Here is a 24,680-nt window from a genome sequence, read left to right as displayed (position 1 = left end):
AAGCCCTGATAAATCTCTCGGTGGCGGCCATGGACGGATCGTTGCGCACTATTTTCATCCGGCGTGAAAACATCGTTTCCCTTCACTCTCTTTCTCTCTTCGCTTCGCATTCTCTGTCTGCTTTTCTCTTTCCTTTTCACTCTTTGCCTCTCTATTTTTCTTTCTTTCCTTTTTACTGCTCTCTCTTTCACTCTTGTCTCTCTCTTTCTGCCTCTTTCTATCTCTCTCTCTCTCTCTCTCTCTCTCTCTCTCTCTCTCTTCTCCTTTCCCCTCTGAACTCGTCTCGTGGCCCGCCGCGGCAATTCCTCCTCCCTGTTTGTCAACCCGGTGGCCACCGCGAGCAAACAAACGGCTACGCGCCACCCGTTACGCGACACACGACCGTGCTCCCGCGAGCACGCGCCTTCGCACCGACGATTATTAATAGCCCTGCCCCGGCCGACTCTTTCCCGAGACCTCAGGCATGGATCGAGAGAGCCATGGTGCACGAGATACCATCTACGGGGCCTGGACGGCCGGTCGGCCCCCGGGACCACGGGAAAAATTTTCGGGGTGCCGGGTTTCAGCGGATCTCTCCGGCTGCGAGCTCTCCCGGAACGTCCGATCGGAATTCGGTTGATGGAAGAGGACCTCGCGATGGACGTTCTTTCGCTGTTTTACTGCCATCCGCGTTGATGTCTAGGATCGTTGGTGATCTACGCGCATGCCGGCTGCGATGGAATCCTGCTTTCGATTTTTCGAATGCCTTCGCCATCTGATGAATGTCGTTTATGTGGTTTGCGGTGCTAAGTCTCGGCGCTTGAACTGCTAGCCCGGAGCGATGAGGCTGGTCTTTGACGGTGTTGAGAGAAGACGAGTGGTTTATGGATGTTTCGTGGAATGTTCGGAGGCTTTACAAGCTAGGAATTTTGTTTCGAGGCGTGAAGGTAGAATTTGGTAACCGTGGAAATGTTTCGTAGTGGATTCGAGGAGCTACGTTAGAGGATAGGGCGATCTGGAATGAGGGTCCGTCAGTGAGACAACGCCTCGGGAGCGAAAGCTCCATATGCTTAGGTACCAAGCCATAAGTATGTCACCAAGAAGACTAAGTTTCGCTCGTACATCACGCGGAAGTGGTTGACGAGCGTGTTCGGCATCCCGAAACCATATGGTATCGCCGCTCTAAAATAAAGCGGAAATCGTGTACCTCGTTCGCACCCTCGTTTCCACTGAGCCAATTTACGAGCTAAAAAGTGACACGTGTTTTCGAAACCGTCGGGAAACAAGTCGATGGAATTAAGTCCCGTTCACTTAACCGGAATCTGAAAAAGATTCCCTCGCGTTTCTGTTCGCAGACGATGCCAGACGACGGGCAGCGGCGCGACGCCGCGGAATCGCCGTGTACTCTCGCGAAGAGGATGGAAGACTGCATCGTCAGGTATGTGCATCAACTCAATCATTTTTAAGACACAAATCTTAGATAACATAGTTTCCTATAGGGTCATTTTATTAATCTTTTGCTTCGCAATATCTTTAATACCTTTCTAGAAGCGAAAGCAATTCTTCTTTCACTAGAAACATGTTCTAAGTGCTAAACACTTAGAAGTGATTAAATTCACTAGCAGACGTTCATCGCAAATTCAACTCATTACCGTAAGACGAAGAGTTAAAAACGTTATCGTTAATTGAAATTAACCTGCGCCACGATAAGAGAAACATTTTTCATCGCTCCACGATACGATTAGCTGATCCGCGCAGCGGAAGATAGGGGAACCGAGAACGCTGGGGGATGAAAAAGCAAAGCGACGTCGCCGGGCGAGCGTCGAAGCCGATCGAGCCGAACGGGTTCGGTCGGTTCGCCGGGTCGAGAAGGGGGTTGGAAGGGTCGAGGATCGTTGACCATCCTCGCAGCCCAAAGGCATTCGTTGATTACCGGCCGAGCAGAGCCGCGGGATTTTAATTAGCAACGTTTGCTCTGCGCAAACATCCGCCAATCCGGCTTCTATCGTGCCCGGCTTGCCGGGCCGATTTCAAAGGAAAAATTCTGACTAGGATCTTTGACTATTTGCCATCGAGCATCAACGCGAGAATTTCCTCTCGGAACCGTACCGCTTTGAGAGCACGCTCTCTCGCCGGATAAAAAAAGAAGTATCCCAACGATTTCATCCGTGTCGAATTCAACTCGCAGCGATGGTCTACATTCGGCGAAAGAGGATAGACTCCGCGGGAAGACAAGGGCAAAGTTCGATACGATTTGATGGAAACATCAGCGATAAGTGCACGCTGAAAGAGGAACGCCTGGAACCGGCGTCTCGTAATATTCCGCCTCGGCCGCGCGCGAATCAAGGACATCAGATATACCGCAATTTCGCGTGGCATTCTCGCCGGCTGAAGAAGTTTGATACTTATGACACAAATGACGCCGTTAAGACGAAGAAATCATAGGAAGCGCGCGAGGCGGGCTCCGCGGCGACAAGAAAACGCGGTGAAACGGCGCGGCGCGGCCGCAAGAAACGGCTGGAATCGAGGATCGCGAGTGGTGGGTCAGTCCCCCGATAAAAACGAAACGTCGTTGCTGGAGGATGAACCGTTAGGCGATCGTCGTGGCGTTCGTTGGGTCTCTCGTCTCGGCCCCGGGAAACGGCCGAGGCGACGAGGGTAATATTTCAAAGCTCGTTGAGTGCTAGAGAGGACGCGCGAGCGCGGAATGCCGGGAGTAATTTGAACAAACGTACGACAACGTCTCATTTGTCACGCGTGTGACGCGGCCGGCGAGGGACACCGGGGGCTACGCGCCAGAAATACCGGCGTTGGACACTTTTTTTCCCCTCTACCGGGTTCCAGCCGCGCCGGAATTCGATCGTAATGAGCTTTCCCGCGTCAAAGGATTCTTATTTTATCCGGACCGAACAGAAATCGACGATCGAACGATCGACAACCTTGTTCCAATTTCCAGCGAAATTGTTTAACATCTGTTGGACTGTTTCGCGAGGCTGCCATCGTGGTTTCCTTACTTAGGAAATTGGTACGCGACTATGTTGATCGGTTCTTGTAAAATTATTCAGCGGAAATTACGTTCTCTAATCAGACCTTCTGAGTATCCTGTCCTACATATCTTCTTTTTCCTAATCAAGTGTTTAACTATTTGCTGAGATCAAACGTTCATGTTTGGAATACCAAGTTGCAGACAAAGGATTTAACACGTTGAGTGCTGCTCGATTTCGTAGAGAAATATAATATTAAATTATTTGATTGAATTATATTATTATTATTGTTTCTCGTGACCCCCATTCAACGTGTTAACTATGCAAACAGTAAGAAATCAGTACGTTTCGTTATTCTCTACGATTTATGCATTCGATATCTAATTTAGAATCTGCAAAAGGTTTTGTATACTTTGAACAATTTTCATCTGCAAAGGGTCAAGTCCCCTTTTCCATTGTAATGAGCACTCGGCCATTTTGAATCAGCTAGAGGTTTATCGAATGATTATGATAATTCATTAATTTTATCAGATACATATTGAATTACATGTGAATTTAATGCCTGGAGTTGGAAGGATAAGATTATTGCAAAAGATATAAACAGTATCAATTTTTTAATGAGAATTTAAGTATTGGAAATGTTGCGTCTCACCCTTCCTGGTACGTTGAATGGCGGCAAAAGGATGCTCCACTTATTCATCAAACACCTGTTGTTTCCCAGGACTTGCAACTTCGCAGGAATACTCGTTCGGTTCAGATTTCTTTTGCGGTTCTCTCGGGCTAATTTGGAACTTCTATTGTTCAATAATAACTGCAGAATTTTTGCTTATTTACGGAGCACTAAACACTTCTTGCACTACACCTGCGGCCATATTGGTACGCCGATCACGTGACATGACCGTTAGAATATCGAGAGTAAATCGATTTAAATCGCTCGCATACCACGTGACCGGCGTCGCTTCGACCAGCGTAACGTGATCAGCGGTTCAAAATGGCTACCTGTGGTGTGTGAAAGTTGATCTGTGCTCCTTGACGAGTAAAAAATAAACTGTTTGTTTTGTGTGATGCGAGTTTGAAACATGTCCTAGAGAAACAAATGAAAGGGCCGTAAGACGACTGAATGTTTGTACGAAGATTGACAGCTTGGAAGACAGTCAGTGCTTGTCATTAAATCCACAGACCATCTACCAGGTACTAGGTAAGTTAAGATTCTTTTATTCTAATAACTTAATATATGTAACATCACATTTACAATTCCTTTTTGAAGTCTGCATACACCAGATGAAATTGTACACTAGGGAACCAATTTTAGGTTAGGAAATCCACTTTCCATAACAAAGCATTGGAAATGAGTGTTTCTATACATGGTTAAGTTATCTAACGTAGAACGTTAGCTTTTTGAGGTTAGTACTTATACTTTGACCTACGTTACAACAAACAATATAAACATTATCTTGTTAATGTCGTCTTTAATGGCTAGCACTTGATTCAGTGATGCATCAGTAAATGATCAACGATCCAATCAAATCAATCACACCTGATTCATCCAAGCAGCAATTCAACGTTGTTAACATGAGTTAATAATGTAACCTAAATGACTAATATTCAGATAACCTCGTTAATTTCGTCTACAATGGCTAGCACTTGACTCAACTATGCATCAGTAAATGATCCACAAACCAATCAAATCAATCACACCTAATTCATCCAAGCAATAATGTTATTAACATGAGTTAACCCTTGCACTTGGAAATTATTCACTAGAAACATTCAACACTCCGATGAGACAACGAAACTATTTGAAACGAACAAATAACAAAACACATAAATTAAGAAACAAAGCTATTTACATAAATATTTCACATATCGATGCATTATACAAAACATAGTATCATATACACCACTTTGTAATTTGTTACATCAAATCAAGCTGACCCAGAGTCACCTCTCGAGTGCAAAGGGTTAACAATGTACCCTGACTAATATTCAGATAGCCACAAAAGGTATAATACCGCGACTGAGTTCGCAATCCGACATCATTATCAAAAACCACGCAGTGTGGTCGTTATTCCCATCGTTGGCTCGTCGGATTAATTAACTTCGACTCGAGGTTGTTTGTAAACTTTCACACGCATCGGATTAGCGCGTAGCCGGCTGCGTAGAGTGCCGCGGTGCACGCCCACGGTGGCGGCCGGCACCGAAAGAACGACGGATCGCGTCGGATAAGTAAGAGGTCGGAGTAATCGCACGTAAACGAGCAGCGATACCGTGGAAGCCAGTGATCGTTCTGTCCGCCGGTGAAAGTACAAAAAGCAGCACCCTTGTCGTGGGTGACGGGGCGATTTCGACGACCCTCGTTTTGTAAACTAGGCGCGAGGGAATTTCGAGCTAAAAAGCGGGTGATTAATGATCGCCGGCCTCTAAAAAGGTCGTCGCGTCCCACGGGTCGCCTCTCTCTTTCTCTCTCCCTCCCCTCTTCCGGCTCCCTCTCTCGCTCTCCTCGTCCGCCGACGAAGGAGTTCCTAGGGCTGCAAGCTAGTAATTGATTCCGGATTACTTGTCGCCGACAAGAAACACGACCGTCACGAGATGACTCTTGACATCGCATCAGGGTGTAATCTGTACAAGGCTCCGGCGCGGAGCGGAATTATTCTACGGGGCTTTTTACGAGGCCCCGTACGCCTCGATTTACCTTCATCCCGCGGAGCGATGAGTCTTGACGCAATCTTGCGTCATGCCCTTTTTCCCAGCGCGACGCGTAATCACGAGAAAATGCGCCGGGCCTAACGAGCATCGTTGCGAATGGAAACGAAGTGTGGTTGCTACTTGAACTTGTGAACTTCGTCTTGAACCTGTTAACCGGAGACTATGGGTCGAGTTGCATATGATTCTTCTGTGTATATTAAATGCTCTTCTAGCTTCTTCGATGATGTTCTATTGAACTGTTTTATCTAAGTTTATCGTGGTGTTAGATGTGTGGTATGGTTGAAACGTTAATGTATCAATCAGGAGGATCCCTTTTATCAATCTTTTCGTTGACCGATCCCCAAACCGACCGTAATCGAGGGACCCACCGGGCAGGAGGAGCGGAGCGAGAATTTCGTTTCGCTGACGTCCCGCGATCAGTCACTGTAATTGCTACCCCTCGCGAGACGAATGTTAATATCTCGGAGCGGAGAAAAATCCGAGGACAAGTTCAATCACCGGTGTATCGCGGAAGGTCGCGTTCGAGGTACTCGACCTTGTTCCCGACTACACTCAGGAACTGATAATTAAAATTCTCCGAGTTCGTTCGAAATTACCGGTGAACTTCTCTCGTCGAGACAGTTCCGGCAGGTCGTCGAGAGATCAAGGGTAGCGAGGATGCAGCAGGTAGGATCAAAGAGAAAAATGCAAGATCTGTTTCCTGGGCTATCCCGAAAAACGTTTCTCGCGAATCGCCCCGGATAAGGTCGTTTTACATAGCGGTAGCCGCGATTATGGAATCGGATTACGCCGTCCGGTACGTGTATTAATGTTCATTTCGCGACGCGGAAAAATTAGAGCGATTTGCGGTCGGCGCGGGAAGAGGTTCCTAGAAAAACTGGCTGCAAACTCGATTTCAGCCGCATCGCCGACCGCAAATCGTTTCCATTCTTTTCCCCGGCGCGGCGCCGCCGTCTTATCTTCGGATCGAACTACCCCTCGGCGCGAAAGGTCAGCAGTCATTCTCGAAGATGAGAAAGTGGAGATTCCCGCCGCGTGAGAAAAAAGAGGATCAAGGTCGTCGAGGTTTCTAGTCGAACCCCGGCATCCCTGGAACCTTCTCTGTAACCGTGGAAAACGAACAAGCACGATCGACGGTAGATCGCGACGCGGAGGACCGGCAATGACAAAAGACGATCGTTCGCGAGAGGAGATCGGTTTACACGATTCGAAAAAGTCGTTTCGCGTCTCGCCGGGGTCTAGCTGTCAGGGATAAGGACTGAAATAACAGAGACGCATTAGCGTCGCGAGGATCAAAGTGCGAGGAACACCGGCGAAGCGGAACGCGGATGGAACAGAGAAAGAGCGATCGAGGCGGCGAGCGCGGGAAAAAGAGAGGCGACAGAAAGAGAGAGAGAAAAAATGGGAAAAAAGACAAAAATAGGGAAGCCACCCAAGCTGTCGTGCCCGTGAGTTTAACGGGTACGTTAATGCCTGTCGACCGGCCTGGACCTCATCCTCTATAATTAGCCTGTATTGTGTTACTCGCGAGCGGATTATTGCGCTCATAAACCGTTCATAAAGTTTTTCGGCGTGGCTCTACGCGACGGCGACGTTTGTTGTTATTCACTCGACGCGAACCTGGACGCAGCCGTCGCGTGAGTCGTCTATACACCCGGTTGACGTGAGAATCCACTGTCGCTACTGAAATCGACCGATATCTTAACCCCTTGACCTACAGTATCGTGTCAGACTCGTGGAGATTTCAAACAGAATTTGACAAATATTCAATTTGTTTGAAGGCAAGTTGCGTATTATTCCTCTGTTGTCGATGATTATACCTTAGACTACACGTTGACATAGAATAAAACTAGAATTTTCAGTATCAATGAATCATTAATAACAAAGTAGTTACATCGATCACAGTTCAGAAAGAAATCATATAGCAAGAGGTTAATGGAAGATTGCGTCTGCTCAAACGTTTGCTTATGCAGTCCCATTTCGTGCAGTGTTTCCTGCGAATTATTATCGATACCTTCGAACACAGCAGTGCAATGCTGTGCGATCTCCAAGGATATCCAAGGAGTATACAGAAATGTCTGCAGGCGTCCCGAGACTTTTGCGTTGCGCGCGATTCAATTTAGAAGTCATCCTCTGCTCCAATCACTGTCTCGCAGCGATCATTTCATTCCTTATTTATGCAGCAGTAACGACGAACCGTGACCAATGTGGAGCGGACTGCATCCGAGCGTTGAACGGTGACGTTCGAGGGCTAAATTCTGCCGTGTCCCCGAAACAAAGCGAGACGAGAAAGTTTATTTATCTCGGCTCGTATCGATCGCGGCGTAATGGATCCGACTGGACGCGATACGATTTACCGAGCGCGATGCACCGTAAACGAACGGAAAAAGGCATAACAAGCCAGTGCCGACGAGCCAGAAAATTTACATGTTGCTAGTCGCTGGATACAGTAAAAATATCCAGGAAGAATCTAGACGCTTCTAAATCAGCGTTACTATGTTTAAACCATGAAATACGTGATTCCTGCGAAGCTGTCCTTTATAGCGTGCATTCTGAAAATAAAACCCCTGGACGACACGACCGGCCAGTTTCCGTTTCTTTTTACACGGCTAGTCAAAAAGCGGATACTATATATTCCCCGCGATCGTGGAAGAAATTTCGCTGGAATAATGGTAAAGGCCTGTTACCCGCATCGTCGCCCGCTTAATAGAATAAAAATACCGATAACCATCGACGCCTGATTAAAGCAAGGACATTACGGAAGACGTTCGTGTCGCTCGAACGTCTCGCTCGCGATATCTGCGATCGATCGGCGACACTGGTCCACCGTCCTTTGCATCCTGCAATTTTCCACGATAAATTAACTATACGACTCCGCTCGCGATTACTTACGAGATCAACGACGCCGGTGATTATCGGCGTTTTCGCGTGGAATTAATACTTTGTATTCCAGCGTGCTGCACGGGCTGTTACGCGGCAATTATCCGGCCGATTCTGCATAACTGGTTCCGCGAATAATCACGCGATTAATACGTACCGGCGGAGATTGACTTACCGGCCTTGACATAGAAATATTGCGACGGCCGCTCGTTGCGCGGCTACAAATCTCCCCGATGATTAAGCAGGCCCTGATGGATTTCAGACAATCGTTAAAAAATCTCGTCGTGCCCGTATTAATCTTGTCCGCGGTTAACTTCGGTCCCGTTCGGAGGACCGACGACGAGCTCTCGATATTTTCATTCGAGTTCGGTTGACGGTCTCGCGCTAAGAAACGGGAGACCCGGTGAATCTATCAGCGTTTCCCCATCCATTTTCCCAAACGAGCGTTCCCGCAAGAACGCCTCGGAATATGCCTCGGACGGGCGTAAACGCGCTGAGAAAGAGAGATTACACCGGTAGCGATGTTGGTCGTCGGGCAGAAGGTAGCTCCGATAGCGGGTAAGCTCGTTAAGCTTTCTCTCCCCCCGTGTGCCCGGCTACGACCGGGGAATGACAGTCCGGTCCCCAGTGTGGGACCGTCCGGTTGTGCGTGTGTTCGCGGGTAATAAAGTCGCCGGACGTCCAAGCAGAAGTGGGTTTTGTCCTGTACCGATAATGGCGGCACTTCATCAAGGTTCCTCGCCAGTAACCCCTCTTTCCTGCGGGACACGCGTGTGCTCCTCTCGCGCGCGTCTCCGTCCCGCAGGAAGGCCATCTGTTTCGTCATTACCGGCGGGCAGTAAACCACCTCCCGCCTCGGCCCTCGGCGCCGACGGACTCTCCTTGTCCACGTCCCACGGGTGATACATCGTGTTTTCTTATTTGCCGGACGTGCTGCGGGAAAATCGTCCGAGAAAATCGAGTGATTTGTCCGGGAGGTGTTAATGGCTGCTCGTATACTTTCTCTTTCTTCTTCCCTCGAGCTTGTTCCTCTTCCTTCGATGCTCGGACGCCTCCTTGTCCCTTGCCTTAGCTCCTCGAGGAGGACTCGCTCGCGTCGAGTCACGTAGAAGCGTTCGCTGGTTTTGCGGGCGCCTCCGAGTTCGGAGGATGAAGCATTTGCGCGAGGAGTTTCATTGTAGGGACCATTTAGTTACAAGTTTAGCAACGATATTTCTCTGAGCGTTTCTGTGATTCGCCTTCGTATATTTCGATTATTACCTTTCACGGTCTGAATATTTAATTGAAGTCACGCCGGAGACGTTCGTTCCACTTCGAACAATCGAATCAATATACAAGCGATCAAAGAGCTATGCAAATTGCGCGGAAGATAGCCGGTCCGCTGACAGAAAAAGTGAAGCCTCTTCCGAAGAATCCATTAATCTCTCCGAGCAGCAATCTCTCAGCGCCGATCAGAGAAATAGAGAGTCACCAGGACCCTTCTCCGGTATCCCACGATACGACGACAAGTTCGTTCCGCAGCGAAGGGTAGTCATCGAGCTGCACCCGGAAAGAAGGGAACAGAGCGAGAAGGAGAGCTAGAAGGGATACGTGCCGCGTATACCGTAGCAGAAGAATATCTTCGGGAGCCGTGAACCTGTCAATAAGGTGGATTCCGAGCCGGTTGTTCGGCGGTGATGGCCTAAAAGAAGCGCCGCTTAGCGCAACGCCGCTAGAGGAAGGAGGAAACGAGAGAGGCCGATCTGCCCGGTCGATCGTGGCCAGCGAGATGCTCGCTGGCGAGAAAGAGAGACTCGCTGGGCGAGGAGCGGAGAGGACGCGGTTGGTCCCAGCGATCTCGGAAGTTCGTCTCGCCCTTCTCGGGGCCGGCGTGACTTGCAGCTCGATTTCTGGCACCGAGAACTGACGGATGCCCGGTCCCGATGCTTTTCTTCGAATGCCGTATCGGGGCACGATGATGCCCGCGCGCTAGTCATTAGGCGGTATCGCGCGAGAGATCGTTAAGGAGCCAGCAGCGGCGGCAGCGCACCACCGGCGCACCGGCAGCCTGTAAAAGGAACGCGCCGACGCGGCGGACGCGCTGCTCTACCGAGCTTTGCCCGCTTTCTATCCCCGGTGACGTTATGTAATTACCGGCCCGATGAAATACACGTCGATCGATGATACACCTATCCCCGGGCCCTCTATCTCTCTCGGCGAGCGCTCTTGTCTGATCGGCCCGTTTAATACGCTGCTCGCCGCGCCCGCGATACCGTCCCCCGGAGTCCCATCACCCACCGCGGCAGCCCACTCGATCCTCCACCGAGTAATTATACCTCGGACGACTTGACGCAGGTCAAGGATTCAAGGTTCCGGCGCATATTTTAAACGCGATCGCGGCCGCGATCGTCCGGATCGCCGATCGATTCGCTCTAGGACAAGGGAGCCGTGGTAAAAACCAATGTCGAGTCACCTTGCGCGTCGGCGAACTCAAACGCCGTCGATATCGAACGGTTAACGAGAACTCCCGGCGAAACTTCTTCATGGTATTTACTCTCCGGTGTGTCCAGTCACGGAAACGACCCTACCCGATCCTTCGCGGCGAAGAAACCGCTCGGCCGGCCGGCAAAAAGCCGCCCTTCGAAGCATAACCGACGCGAAAACGGCTCCGCGGCGGATCGCTCCAGCGGAACGGCAACTTTGTATCACTCTTGGACGCGTCTTTTGTCCGGGGTCCAATGAATTAACGCTCGATTATGCCCGGTGCATTATACCGTGAGCAAATGAAAGGCTCGCCCGCGAGATGCCCCGAAGCGCGACCGCCGCGACTCCCATGGCGTCGGTGCTTAATGTCGTCGTAGCGCTGGAATGCGGGCCGGTCATCCATCGGGTATCCATCAACTCCGATAGCAGAGTTCACGGTTCCAGTGGCCGACGTGGCCACGAAAAAATCGACCGGTTACATTTGTCCGCTCGGAACGAAGGGTAGGGACGAGGGACGACCGTGACAAGAGGCGTAATTACGCTAAACGATTCCACCGAGCGGACAGAGCGCGCACGGACAGAGAGAGAGAAAGAAGAAAGAGTGAGAGAGAGAGGGAGGAGATGATCTAAAAGGGAATAGAGGCAGAGGCTAACGATTGTAAATGCGGTGGCGAGAAGGATCGTCGCGAGCAGGACTGCCACCTTTCAAGAGGCCGTTCCACGTCCTTGCCTCATGTGAATCGCGGGATTAGCCGATTCACGGCGCCCGGGTGTTCTTATATCGGCGACTCCGGTTCACCGGTCACGGTGACCGCGTAATCAAGCGACCCGCTTTTCGACACGCTTCTCTTTGCCGAGCGAGTCGTTACGTAGCCGACGAGCGAGCGAACGATCTCAGGCGAGGAGACGCGATCCGCAAGATCGAGCGCGACGACCGGTGAACGAAGCGGACGGCGCGGCGCGGCGCGGTGCGGCGCGGCGTCGCGTTGGTTCAATTTACTCTGCCATACAGGGTGTCGAACAGGTTCGCCGGGCACGAAACTTCGCCGGTCATACCGGGGAACAGATAAACCGAGTTTACGGCGAGCGCTCGCGCGTTTTACCGTTACGAAACAGAATGAAATTCTTTCGGGGCCGACTCAGCGCGGGAGACACTTCGATATGCACGAATAAATATGGCGGTGCCCTCGCGCGCGCCCCCTCTTTTTACAGTAACCTTTCGGCGGAACGATTATATTGTAGATCTGGATTCGGTATCCAATATGGAGCCGGTCGAATTGCCTATTAGTCACAGGTGAAGGTGCGGGGACCCGGTAACGCCGGAGAAACGCGACAGAAATTTTTGCTCCAGTTTTTGCCAACTATCTTACGCAACGAAACCGCGCGGCGCGCTCGCGCTCGCGATCGCGCTAATTGCCGGGTAATCGGAGCGAGCCGTAGAGGGGAAAGTATTGAAATCAGGGGAGGCGAAGTTTCGATCGTCGAACGATCATCGGTGCACGCCGGCACGCGGAGGCTTCATTAGCCGACTTTAATTACAGGACGACCAAGATCGTTGTCGCGAGAACAGGATGGTGGCCGGTTCAATAGACGCACGGGACGGCCGATCATTTATCATCCCGAAGGCAATTATCGTAATTAATATCGGCCGGCGCGGCATTCGTACGCGCGGATGTCGTGGACGCGATTTTTCTTCCGGCGCTTGCGTGCCGCATCCGTTCGTCGTGCCGATTCCCGCGGATTAATCCCGCGGTCTCGCCGGGACGGCCGATGACTAACACGTCGGTCGTTCGGCTGCGCCGGAAAATCAACGGGACACGGGACCGAGGCTGTCCCCCATTTCGCGGACCGTGACCAGGAAACAAATTAAACGGCTGGAAAAATCGCCGGGCGAACCGGTTTTATTAGAGCGTCTTCTTGTCCCGGCCGGGGCAAAAAGGCGAGCGCGATGATTTATTCGTTCCGGGCCCGTTTCCCGTAAAATGCGAAAATTTACGACTGATATTTAACTGTACCAATTGGAGGTTTATAGCCGCCGGTGAGATATCAAGCGATTACGCGGACATTGATAGCCTCCGTTTGACAACTCCTCGCAAATAAACTGTCCGGTGGTGTCTTTCTCCTTCGCCCGCGGCCAGCAGCTGCGTTATTAGCGCCAGTTTTTTCCGATTTATGCTCTTCCAATTCCTCCGCGGAATCTATCCGGCGAGGAAAAGAGGCTTTAATATCAACGGCGCGATTTAAATAGAATTAATGTGTTTGGAGAGTACAGTCCGGCTTAGAGATCTGTCCGGGCTGCGTCGACTTGCCTGACGGAACGCGCGCAATAAACTTCCATTTAACTCGAACGGTTTATTATCCAAAAATCCGCGTTTTTCGACCCGAATCGACTCTTACGAGAATTTCACTTCTACCGCGATTACCATTCGCCGTGCCGCAACGGGGACAATGAAACCCGTAATCTCGCGATCGTCTCGATACTATGCGGGGCGTATTAATTAATGAACGCCCGGTTTCGATTTTCGTTTACCTTTATCACTTCCAGCCGATCGTTACCGACGCTCTTGCTTAGCCGGCGTCACGAATTACTGTAAACGGGCAAAAGAAGATTGGAAAGTTCTGCTCGTTTATTTTCCTCGCGGAACGCTTAAAAGTTTCGTAACAAGCTATCTCGAATGAGAAACAGATCTACACGTAGAAGCAAAAAACCATTTGCACTCGCTATTACTTAATACAATTTAATCCCTTTAACAGTTCGCTTACGGAACGCCTCAATTTGACGCGTATTGAATGTTATACACGTCGTTCGGTAAACGTTTACGTCGATTTTATTTGATGCAATTACACGAATAAATATTCTACTCGTCTTTTTCTAAACCTTTGATCTCCATCTAATTCCAATAAATTACAACCTACCCGTGTATCTAGCATTAACCCTTTGTACTCGCAAGTTTCTCACTAGAAACAATTAACATTTTTTCACCGAAGAATGACGATATTCTTTGAAACTCGAAGGAAAATCACAAGTAGACTAAGGAACAACGCTATTTTAATCCAATATTCTACCTATCAAAACACTGTACAAAGTTCAACATTAAATATTTTATAGTTTTACTGCAAATCGAGTGATTTCTCAGGAAAGGGTTCATTATTCCAACACCTTCAGCCATTGACCATCTTATATTGCATTACATTGGAAATTTCAATGGCTCGTTAGGATCTACCGATTAAATCATGCCCAGGCGACGCAGTTTGAGGTCGCCGCGAAACTGACGGCAGTTGTCCGGTCTTCCTCGCGGTTTGAGCGGCCACGGCTATAACATTAATCCAGGAAGGCGTGGTGGTCGTCTACCCGTGGCCGACGCCGGGTCCGCGGAGAGCAATCCCTGGCGGTCGAGTTCCCGGGCCAGCCCGTATAAAGCAGACCCGTGGAATGGACTTATTCGAAACTCCGCTCCCTCCGGCTCCGGTCACGAGCTGTCTTGGCTCTGTCGTGGTCTGTCCCTAGCCGGGATGCGGTCGGGACTCGAACCCTCCACCCCCGACTGCCCTGTAATTTTAATAAGCCATATTACGAGCTCGTATCTACGGAAACAGCTTCCTCTTCTCTTGTATCCTGCCCATCTGCCCGAATATCTTCGGGATGATTTTACGATTGCCATCAGTTCTGCCGCTCGAAACCCGAGTAACTGTATATTTTCATCTAACGCGGTGAGTCGAAACTGGAAAGTTCGGGGAATACATTTGTAACTGAAACTTCGAACTGGATACTTCTGAGATAACATAACGAAGCTTTAATCTTCGAATGTAAAGTATAAAGTTTTAATCTCAATATCTAGTAATTTAGAGTTACCGTGACTAAGTTCCTTATTTTACCGTCAGTGCAATCATAAAGAGATACGTTTTAATAATTAAAACTTCCGTGCAAAGCGTTCGAAATTCTCATTAGTTCTACTGTTTGACCCTTCGCGTACCGGAATATTACATGTTAAACTTTAGAATTTCGCTAAATTAATTGGCGAGTGAGAGACGTCTCTGGAGTGCGAAGGATTAATTTATGGATATCCAACGTTCGGTGATCCTATCACGGATTATCGGAACGCTGTATCGTTTTTTAAGTTTCCAGCGTTTCGACGTGCCACGGTAAACAGAACGATCCGGAGGGTCGGCGCGGATCATCCGAGCGGATTACGCGTTTGTTCTTTCATTTGGCCGCGACACGGGGGTCGCTCGGAATAAATGGGATATCGCTTTAATGAATTTCCAACGGGACGTCAGGAGGCGTCATCCCCAGCGCAGAAGGCGGTTTGCGACGGGGAGGATTAAGTGGGGCAATCTGCGGCATTTCCTTTTTTTTTCTTCTTGCTCGCAAACGACTAGATTTTTATGCCTAATTAATCGCCGGGTATCCGAGGGCGGGCAATGGGGATTACGCTGAAATTCGCGCGATACCTTCTTTCAGCTGGGGCGACGCGGTGATTTGTGTCCGCGATTAGGAAATTATACCCCTCTTAATTAGCTTTTATAGAAACCGCACGCGATAAATCTGAACGAGACGCTTATTAATTACGCGAGCCCGTTGCTATCGATGCTTGATGCACGGCCGGTGATGACAAATTGTTTACAAAACTTGAACGTGATTATGTTGTTCGAAGAACCGTGAAGCAAATGGAACATCGATTAAACTATTCAACGAAGCATTCGTCCAATAAATAATATCTATGCTTCGGAGTCTAAGATGTTCATCCAAATAACCGTAAAACAAATGAAACGTCAATTAAGTAATTCAAACATCAGTAAACTAATTCAACGGAAGATTAATGGAATTAGTGACTAAATTTCAAAATCCAAGATTAACCATAATGAGGAGGAATCGAAAGGAAAAACTGCCAGTTTGAAACGTGTTCTCCGCAGTTATCAACTTATAATGTTCCAAAGAAGAGAACGGGGAGCAATCAGCCGAGGAAGTTCAGTAACCAGGACACTTTTCCCCGCGATTATCAATCGCGAAACGGTGGCAAGAGGAACGCTACCGTTCCCGGGCGTTTGGTAGCCGAGGAAGAAACTGCAGGAGCCCAAAGTTATCCGCTAAGTTTCGAGTGCAGAGCCGGTTGATTTATCGGGCTCATTACTGCCAGGAAAGAGGGAGGACTACAGCAACAGCCACCCCAGCGGCGTGTTTTACAAGACGGCATTAATTGCTCGAATTAAATATGCACCTCTCTCCGCGGCGTAATTTATTTCGGTTTCCTTAAGCGCTTTAAGTCGTCGGGAACTCGCCGACGCTTTCCACGGACGTTAATAATGGCTTCGCGGGATATTAATTGACGCCGCTCCTGTAAAAAGCTCCCACTACGCTTTAATCTTGACCGCGGGCCCCTTCCTCGGGGGACCGTCCACTTCACTTTGTCCATTCCCCTCTCTGCGTCTTCGTCGAACACTTCGCAGTGAACTCCGTATCCCATTTCGAAATTCGTTTTTACGAATACCTCAAATCTAACTAAAATTCTATTTTCTTCCGATTACAATTCGATCTATTGTAAAGTATATACTGCAAAATCGTGTAAAACAATTTGGAGTACTTAGAATTATACGTTTTTCTATGGTTGCTAAGTAAGTAGTATTCGTTTAGTAACTATAGACCGCACAGGAACTTATAGTTCAATGAATTTTACTTCGGTAATTGGGTTGTACGAGTTTCATGGAGTATGGAAACCTAATTAATTGAACATTGTTCCAGAAACGCGTTGGACGAGGAGGAGCGCGCCCAGAAGGCTTTGTTCCTATTGAAGGCGCGCGACCGGCGAATCGCTTTCCTGGAGAAACGCGTGGCAGAGTTAGAAAACGCTACAGAAGTCATCCACGAGATCAGCCTTCGAAATTCCTCGAGAACGTCAACCCTGGATCGCGACAGGGACGTAATATCAGACATCACGCGAAGCGAACGATCGCAGAAGACTGACGACGAGACGCTCAGTAATATCGACACTACTGGAAACAGTGTTGACAAAAAGTCTATTGAAGACTGTAATTCTTCGTCTCAACGGCCTGTTTCTGTGCCGTCTCTCAAACTATCGAAGTCTTCCACGACGAATCCTGAAGATGTCTTCTCTACGCCCGCTGCCAACTTCGTTCTCGAGAGAAGGAGATACTTTTCTGGCCTTTTCAGCGAGAACCAGGACTCTTTGAAACTAAACAAGAAGAGCAACAAAGCTTTCTGGGAGAACTTGATCGCCAGATCTGAGAGCAACTTGGAAAGAGTGAACAGTGAACATAAATTCGACGATGATAAGAAGATGTCTTCAGGCAAGAGTGAATCAGATAAAAGCGGAGACGCTGGATCAGAGAAAGTGTCGATCGGCAATCTCGATGAAAGGATCGATGAAAAGAAGTGGAGGAACAGGACCAGTGCTTCCGCTTCACGAGTGAATCGACAGAGATCGAGAATACCGAGGACAACATCGAGTGTCCCGTGGATACGAGCGAAGCACGGGAGCAGCTTCCGGAGGAAACTTCGTGGCTTCGAGCTGAGATCTGGGAAGTGCGAGACCGTGCCCACGCTTGCTGCGTTACGGTGAGTGCGATTTATTATCACTGCAATCATTTTAATTCCAGCTGTACTCACATTTCAGACTCTTGCGTTCCATGGAAACACTATAAATTACCTACGAAATACTATTGCCCGTGTAAAAATCGTTACGATACTCGTGGGGAGTGTAATTAATTCCTGATACCACACTTTGCACTCCTATCACCTTTCAATTTCTTGTAATTAAGAGAGATAACTTATCTTAGCCACGTATTCAATTAACATATAGAACGCCGTATTATTCAAATTTGAGTGATACAATTCTATTAGACTCTGAATTCTATTAGATTCATTAAATTCATTAAAGGTCGACAATTAACATATGTGACAAATCTTGACTTCCATGGTTCTGTTAAGAAAATTGAGATAAAGATAAATGTTTCTCTAACAAATTATTGAAGAGATTGTTTCAGCACTACGCACATTGGATTGCCGATCGAAGCCTCGACAGATCTTGGAATTTCTATAGAGAAAATTTCGAAAATTTGAACTGCTCGGTAGTTTGTTGAACCGATCTCGGACTCGAACGAGGTTGGGAAACACTGATCGATCCGGTAAGGCACCGAGCGCGGAATAATCGAGTCCGCGCGGCACGTATCGGCCGATTTTTCCGCGGCCGGCCGACTCGGTCCCGCGCATAGACATGAAAATGCATGTAATTAGCTGAAATTGATGTTGAACGCGGGCACCGGCCGCAATTTTAATCGGCTGTCGTATGATAATTACGCGTGGCAGCCAGCCCTCGACCCACGCCGGATAAATCATCTCTCGCTCTCGCTACGTACGTTCCGCCCGCGAGATCTGCGAACGATTCCCAGGTATTCATTTACTTCGTATTAATCAATGCGTGAAATTGATTACGGCTGGCCGTTGCCCGTAACGAGGATCGGCCGATCGGCTCGCAGAGGATGGGAAAAGAGAGCTCGTTCTCGCGCGTATCGCCAACGAGGAAATCATCCGCCCCTTATCCGTCCGATCGAGGGTTGATGTTACTCGATCGCTGCGGCTTTCGTTGTTGTTGTTCCCCGTGGAAATGGGTTACAGAGAATTTTCAACTGTTAATCAGAAACGACTGGCTTCTGGCATGAATTTCATCCGTAACTACTCGCCTCGCAACGTGCCGGGCTCGCGGCGAAGATTTCAAATGTGATTTAACCAAAATAAATATCGCGTTCGGTACGTTTGAACGCAAATCGAACATTATTCCTCTTGTCGTTAATCTGAATGATTTAGTGTAAATTCAGACCTAGGAGGAGCATGGAACGTTTCGATTTTGTAATGAATTATTACCAATTAGTAGCTGCAACAAATGCAACTGTGAAACTAAATCGTAAGGCAAGAGGTTAATTGGACGGATCATTACTGGTTCAACAATATTGCAGAATATTTAACGCTTATTGCCGTCGCAGTGAATTCAATATTATGAACTAGGGGTTGTAACAGTAGTGATTACTTGACGATACGTCCGATATTCGATCGGCGACCATCGCGTTTAATTGTACCGTAACATCAATTACGGAATGCCAATATAATAGCGGTTCGTATCATTGCCCGTCACAGTACGAATTCCGTGTGACGAACGCGACACACCGATCGATCACGCTGGTACCGGGAACGCGAGGGGTGAAAAGGTCGTCGAATTGTTAGCCGCGTTTCGTCAACATCGTGAATTTCGCCGCGTCTGTCGATCCTGTATCGCGGTCCGGATCGCGGACGGTTTTAAGGAGCGTCCCTGCAGTCGTGACGACGATCGAGTTCGATCGAGTTCGGCGTCTCGTTGCGACACCCGTTGCGAGAGCAAAAATACGGCCGGCCTGGTCCGTCGATCCTGTCGTTTCTCTCGTTCCCCGTTCGATCGTCCCCGGTCTCATGGAAAGTCCTCGCCAGGTGGAAGATAAAAAGCAGCGAACGCGTCCGAAAGGGGAGCTTTCTACCGCCTGCAAACTCTCGAGCCAATTTTACATTTTTCGGGGCGGCCGTTCCCGCAAGAACGATCCCCGTTTCATTGCGATCGATAAAATCTCCTAATAATCTGCCCGACGCTCATTACCTATTATAGACGCATTAAGTATTAATATTATACGTTCATCCGAGCCGTTCGGTGCCTCGGTTAAGTTTCTTCTGTGACAATAACCCGGCGCGATTATGCAGCTTTGCAAACGCCACGGCCTATACACACCTTTCACTTTCCAGTTTAATGCACGCCCGGCTTACATGTTGCCACAAATTATCCTTTGTACATAAAAGAAGAAGGTATCACCGTATCCTGCCGGTTTCCGTGAAACCGGCGCGGCACCGAACGCACAATAATTAAAGGGGCAAACAGTTAATGCCCCGCCGCGTATGCGATACATTCGACTTAATTACACGTTTCCGCGTGGCTTACCCGCGGAACAATCTAAAATAAAAAAACGAATGAAATGTCTGCATCTTTACGAGCCTCGCGTGTTCCGTAGATCGCATCGGGCGGACATTAACGAGAACAAAACGAAAACGGACACGGACGCGCCGACGGGCAGAGGGGCGGCGGAGGATCGAGCGTAATCGGGTTAAGAGGATACTCTCATTCGAATTGTCGTTTCACCACGATTTCGGCTCGAAATATTTACTTTAACCATGTCTGTCAGCATTTTCGTCGGCCGTTCCGATTATTACTCTTCGCGTCGAAGAAGATTTCTCTTTTCATTGCCCGTAACGATACCGTATCTTGCGCCTGGAATGTACAGGGTGGCTCGGTAAACACTGCCACGCGAATACTTATCACCTACACAATTAAAACCATCTCTCATGACAATAATACCGTCATCGAACCGAAATATATCACATCTCCTCTATATTCATCAAAATCTACAAGCATCTATTCAAACATTCCACAGAATTTTTCAACGCTACATCCCAACCAACGCGAACAAGAATTCACGGTTTCGGAACAGTCTCGAGGAGATCGCATAGTTATCGGCTCACCCTGTACTCCCGGCGAAGCTGTAACGCCGGCTTAATCGTGGCACAGTGATCGTTGCTCGAGCAGAGACGGCTCGAAAAGCCTCGTCGGTCCGGCCGTAAATAATATCTTTATGGGTCGGATAATGCAACAATTAAATTATGCGCGTGCCGGAGTCGCAAATTGAGCGCAACACTGGGGCCGGGTCTCTCTTATTTACATTATCACCTCAGGTACGCCGCGCGAGGTCCTCGTCTACGGGCCGGCGATGTATCTTTATAGCGCGCTCGTAATTCGGCCCCGTGTCCGTCCGATACATTGGCTACGAGCGTTATCGTGACCGGCGTTCCAACGTCAAAATTAATCCCCGGCCGCGCACCGAAATTCTGCCTCCGCTCGAGTTTCGCGGTCGCTCGCCCGCTCGCCCGCTCGCGCGCGCGCGCGCGCGTGTGCACAGGCACGCCGCATTAATTGACGACGTTCCGGGAGAATATTATGAAAATACGCGGCGAGCGCGTCAGCCCGAGCCGGGCCGAGCTCGAGTCGTTTGCGTAATTTGTTATTGCGTACGTGAAACCGTCGGTATACGGAATTAACGAGCGGGCTCATTAAATTTAACGACCATTGACTCGGACGTCCACGTGGATGGTCGACGCTCCGCTATCTCGATCGCTGCAACGCGATATCCCCCGTTCTTCGACGGGAGATCGATTTCTTTTTGGGGTGATCCCGCGCGTTTCCTGAAAACCGGGTTCCCCGTATCCGCGCCGGGGAAATTCTAATTAATCACCGGATTTATAACTTTTTGTTAGCCGCGACTATTGCTGGATCCTCGTCGATCTGCCAGGAATGTTCCCTTCGAACACGCTTGTTCCTTCGAATCTCTTTCAAATATTCGATAGAATCGAAGTTAACTTGTTTCTGAACGCATTAACCATATCGGTCACCGATGACCGATATTTCTGAATGACTCGAAGACAATCGAATGAAAACGTTTAATAAAGTAACTCAGCTGATAATGTGATGCTAGGATAATAACATCAAATAGTGAATGATCTTCTCTACTTTCCTTTGCTACGAGAGAACTCTACAGAAAAACGCACCAGATTTCCGCTCAGAATATTCAACGAACTCCATTGTAGTTACCATGCCGATTGCAGGTTCCGCAGAAAACCCGCGAATCGGCATCCATCTCGGCTCGGGGTTTCTCGGAGAGGTCGATGGAAACAAAAATTCCTGCGCGAATTCTTCGAGAGCGCTCACGAAATTGCTTCATCGGCTCGATCAGATTCCAGCCGAGCCGCGCAGCTGAAATCCTTTCGCGCGCCTATGATCGTTCCCGTGGCCGCGTCCGTCGAAGGTGATTCCGATTTCACGACGTCCCAAAGCGGGGAGAGCTCGATCTCGCGTTATCTGCTGCCTCGAATCTCGGAATCGGAGCGTGTGCACGCGTTCCGGGGCCAAGCGGGAAAGAGAGGCTGCCAGCGCTCCGCGGAGCAGCTCGTTGACGGTAGCGAGCTTTAATTGGTGGTTCGGCAGCTCGGCCGGCTGAAAAGAAACGCGAGACGTGCGCTGAGTGAAGATGCCACTTCGGCGTCCGGCCCGCTCCGTCCCGATCGGGACGCGCGCCCGCGTCCCGCGGACGCCCCGTTACCTTTGTCACCGGCTGTCCGTCCGCCGCGCTCCCCTTTTAATGTCCGCCACCGGTGTCACCGAGATTCTGCTAATTGGACGGTATAAATTCAGCCGGGATCGCGCACCGGGAAACCGAAGCGACAGCTACGTGACGAGCGCCCGGGACGTTAGTGACACCCGACGGGTTCCGCCGATCGTTATCGAAGGGTTTGACGAATGGTACCCGGTCTCCATGGGCGTGGACTGAGAGGTCTTTCGAAAGGCTACGGAGTCGGTGATAATGATAAAATCGACGATGCCTATCGGGTGTGATAGATTAATACCTCGCTGACTGCGAGCCTTTTAAGGCAGTTTCCCGATGTAGTTCTATGGAGTAGCCTCAAAGAACTTTTCCTTGAAATCGTGGATACTTGAATTAATTACACTGAAGGATTTATACTGAACTCTCCGATTTCTAGAATATAGGAGTGTGTTTATTAGTTGACTTATGTTTCAGTTCAGGTATAACTTAGCAAGGAATTCTCGAAGTATTCTCACCCTTCTATAAATAGAATCGAACAGTGCAATACAATAAACTGAGTAGAGGAGAAATCGTCTTCCAACAAAGTCGAAGCAATCAGTCCTTAATGTGTTAATTACCGAGCGCAGAAAATAAAATGAACCGCGATACCGAAGATTCCATTCCCCCCGAAGAGGCTTCGCGCGCGCGTTATAGGAAGTCTGCAGGTATTTTCTTATCAGGGTGGCGCGCATAACAAGTCCGCCGCGGACGCTACCAAAGAGGACGACGATCGGGCCGGGCGTCGACATTCCTTCGAATTCCCGACCGCCGGTCCCGAGATAATCGTTCATATTAGACTGCGAAATTAACGAGGATCGCTGTTGGTCCTGATGCGGCCAGCCACCGAAGAAGCAACCGGATACACGGCCGGGGAACGGAGAGACAGCCGCTATCTCTTCAGCGGCCGATTAGCAATCTTTCTCGGACGTTTCCCGGGGACCGAAAATGACCGACGATCGCCGGTTTATCGCGTCCAGGGGGCCAAGCCAGACATCTCCCGATTTGCATAACCGACCGACGGGACGCGACGCGCATCTCGCGTTCCCGCGTATGCAAACTGACGCGTTCCCCCGGCTTATCCGCGACCTCGATCGTGATTCATCGATCGAGCCCGTCCCCGTCCCTCCCGGCCGTCCGGCCGGCCGGCCGACCGGCGATCCTCGCCGCGCCGGTAGCCGGTGATCCTCTTACTTTCACGTTCTCTTTCTCTCCTCCTTTCTCTCCTCTTAATTCCCGATCGACGAACTAACGAGAACGACGCTCCGCGCCGCCGCCGCCGCCGCCGCCGCCGCCTCCGGCGCTCGCCGGCTAAATTACGCGAGTGTTCCTGCGAGATCCACCGCTCAAGGTCCGCTAACGGTCGACCGTTACCAATGGGAACGCCGAGTCGAAGGACGAAACGCGGGAGGACGGGATGTTTCTTGTCGCGATTGGTCGACATTGTGGAACTAGTCGATATTTGGGGAGTTAGCGAAGGGAGATGTATGTAAGGGATTTGTTATGGAATTAGTCGAGTTACATTAGCATATTTTGTTGAGTACTTTAGGTTACGTAATTCGTAGCATTGAAAGGACGAGTAATGATCGTTTATTATATTAGAGGAATGATTCCTAAGACGTTGAAGGTTGAGTCACCGGTGATACCAAGGTATTTATGAATAAACGGATAATAGATACTCTCACGGGTTTCGTCCTTCATATGATGGGCACCTTAGTGATTTATGCGTGTTAGAGTCCGTTGAACTCGTCGTCGCCGGTTTCGTGTCGGTTTATAGCGGCGGAGGAATTTTAAGGATCCGCGTCCGATGATCAGCGGATGCATGGGAGAATAAGAGGCCGCTCGCGATGGGAAAACGCAAGAAGGTCAACCAGTCGTCGCGCTAAGGGAACGGTGTCCCCAGGAAAACCTGTTGCCGATTCGCGCTCAGAATCCAGCAGTCCGTGGAAAGGAAATGATAGACGATTAAAGTCGCTACTTTCTCATCCTCCCGGCCGGCGAAAGGTTATCGAACTTGATGGGTGGGGGACAGGGGGGAAAAAAAGGGAACGTAAACAGGAGCAATAACTCTCGTGGTCTCTGATTATGCCGAACGTCGCCGGTGAAGGGTGTTTACCATACAAAGCAACCGCTGCCGATCTCCGCTCCGTATCTCTGCGCGGATCCGCGTCGGGGGAAAACCTCGGGGACGGTTTGCCCTTTCGAGGACGGCGATCGGAAATGCCGGGAGACCGTCGGGATGACGGGGAACTAATAAGAGCCTGACGTACCGGGTTCATCGCGTTGACTCCGGAATAACATCTGCCGAGGCGAGCACGACTTTAAACTAGTCCGACGTATCCAGTCCCGCTGTTTATGCGCGCGAACGTGTTACCGGTGCTCCACAAACGTGGCTGTTCTCTCCTCGAAGTCCCGAGAGTCTCCTGCGTTTTCGTAACACGAGCC

At 49.5% G+C, this 24,680-nt stretch overlaps 1 protein-coding gene across 1 annotated transcript in view; it reads left to right on the top strand.

Moving 5' to 3' along the window:
• The first annotated feature begins 3,961 nt into the window (after positions 1-3,961).
• Positions 3,962-24,680, top strand: part of LOC116434687 (uncharacterized) — a 219,960-nt gene continuing 199,241 nt past the window's right edge. The window contains exons 1-2 of the mRNA XM_076371207.1: positions 3,962-4,161; positions 16,753-17,586. Coding sequence (XP_076227322.1) covers positions 17,309-17,586 — 278 coding nt within the window. The 5' untranslated portion in view covers positions 3,962-4,161; positions 16,753-17,308. The remainder of the gene's footprint in view (positions 4,162-16,752; positions 17,587-24,680) is intronic.

The sequence above is a fragment of the Nomia melanderi genome, chromosome 10, assembly GCF_051020985.1.
Source record: "Nomia melanderi isolate GNS246 chromosome 10, iyNomMela1, whole genome shotgun sequence".
Taxonomy (NCBI): domain Eukaryota; kingdom Metazoa; phylum Arthropoda; class Insecta; order Hymenoptera; family Halictidae; genus Nomia; species Nomia melanderi.
Note: the sequence above shows the minus strand (reverse complement) of the source record. Positions and strands in the feature narration are given on the sequence as shown.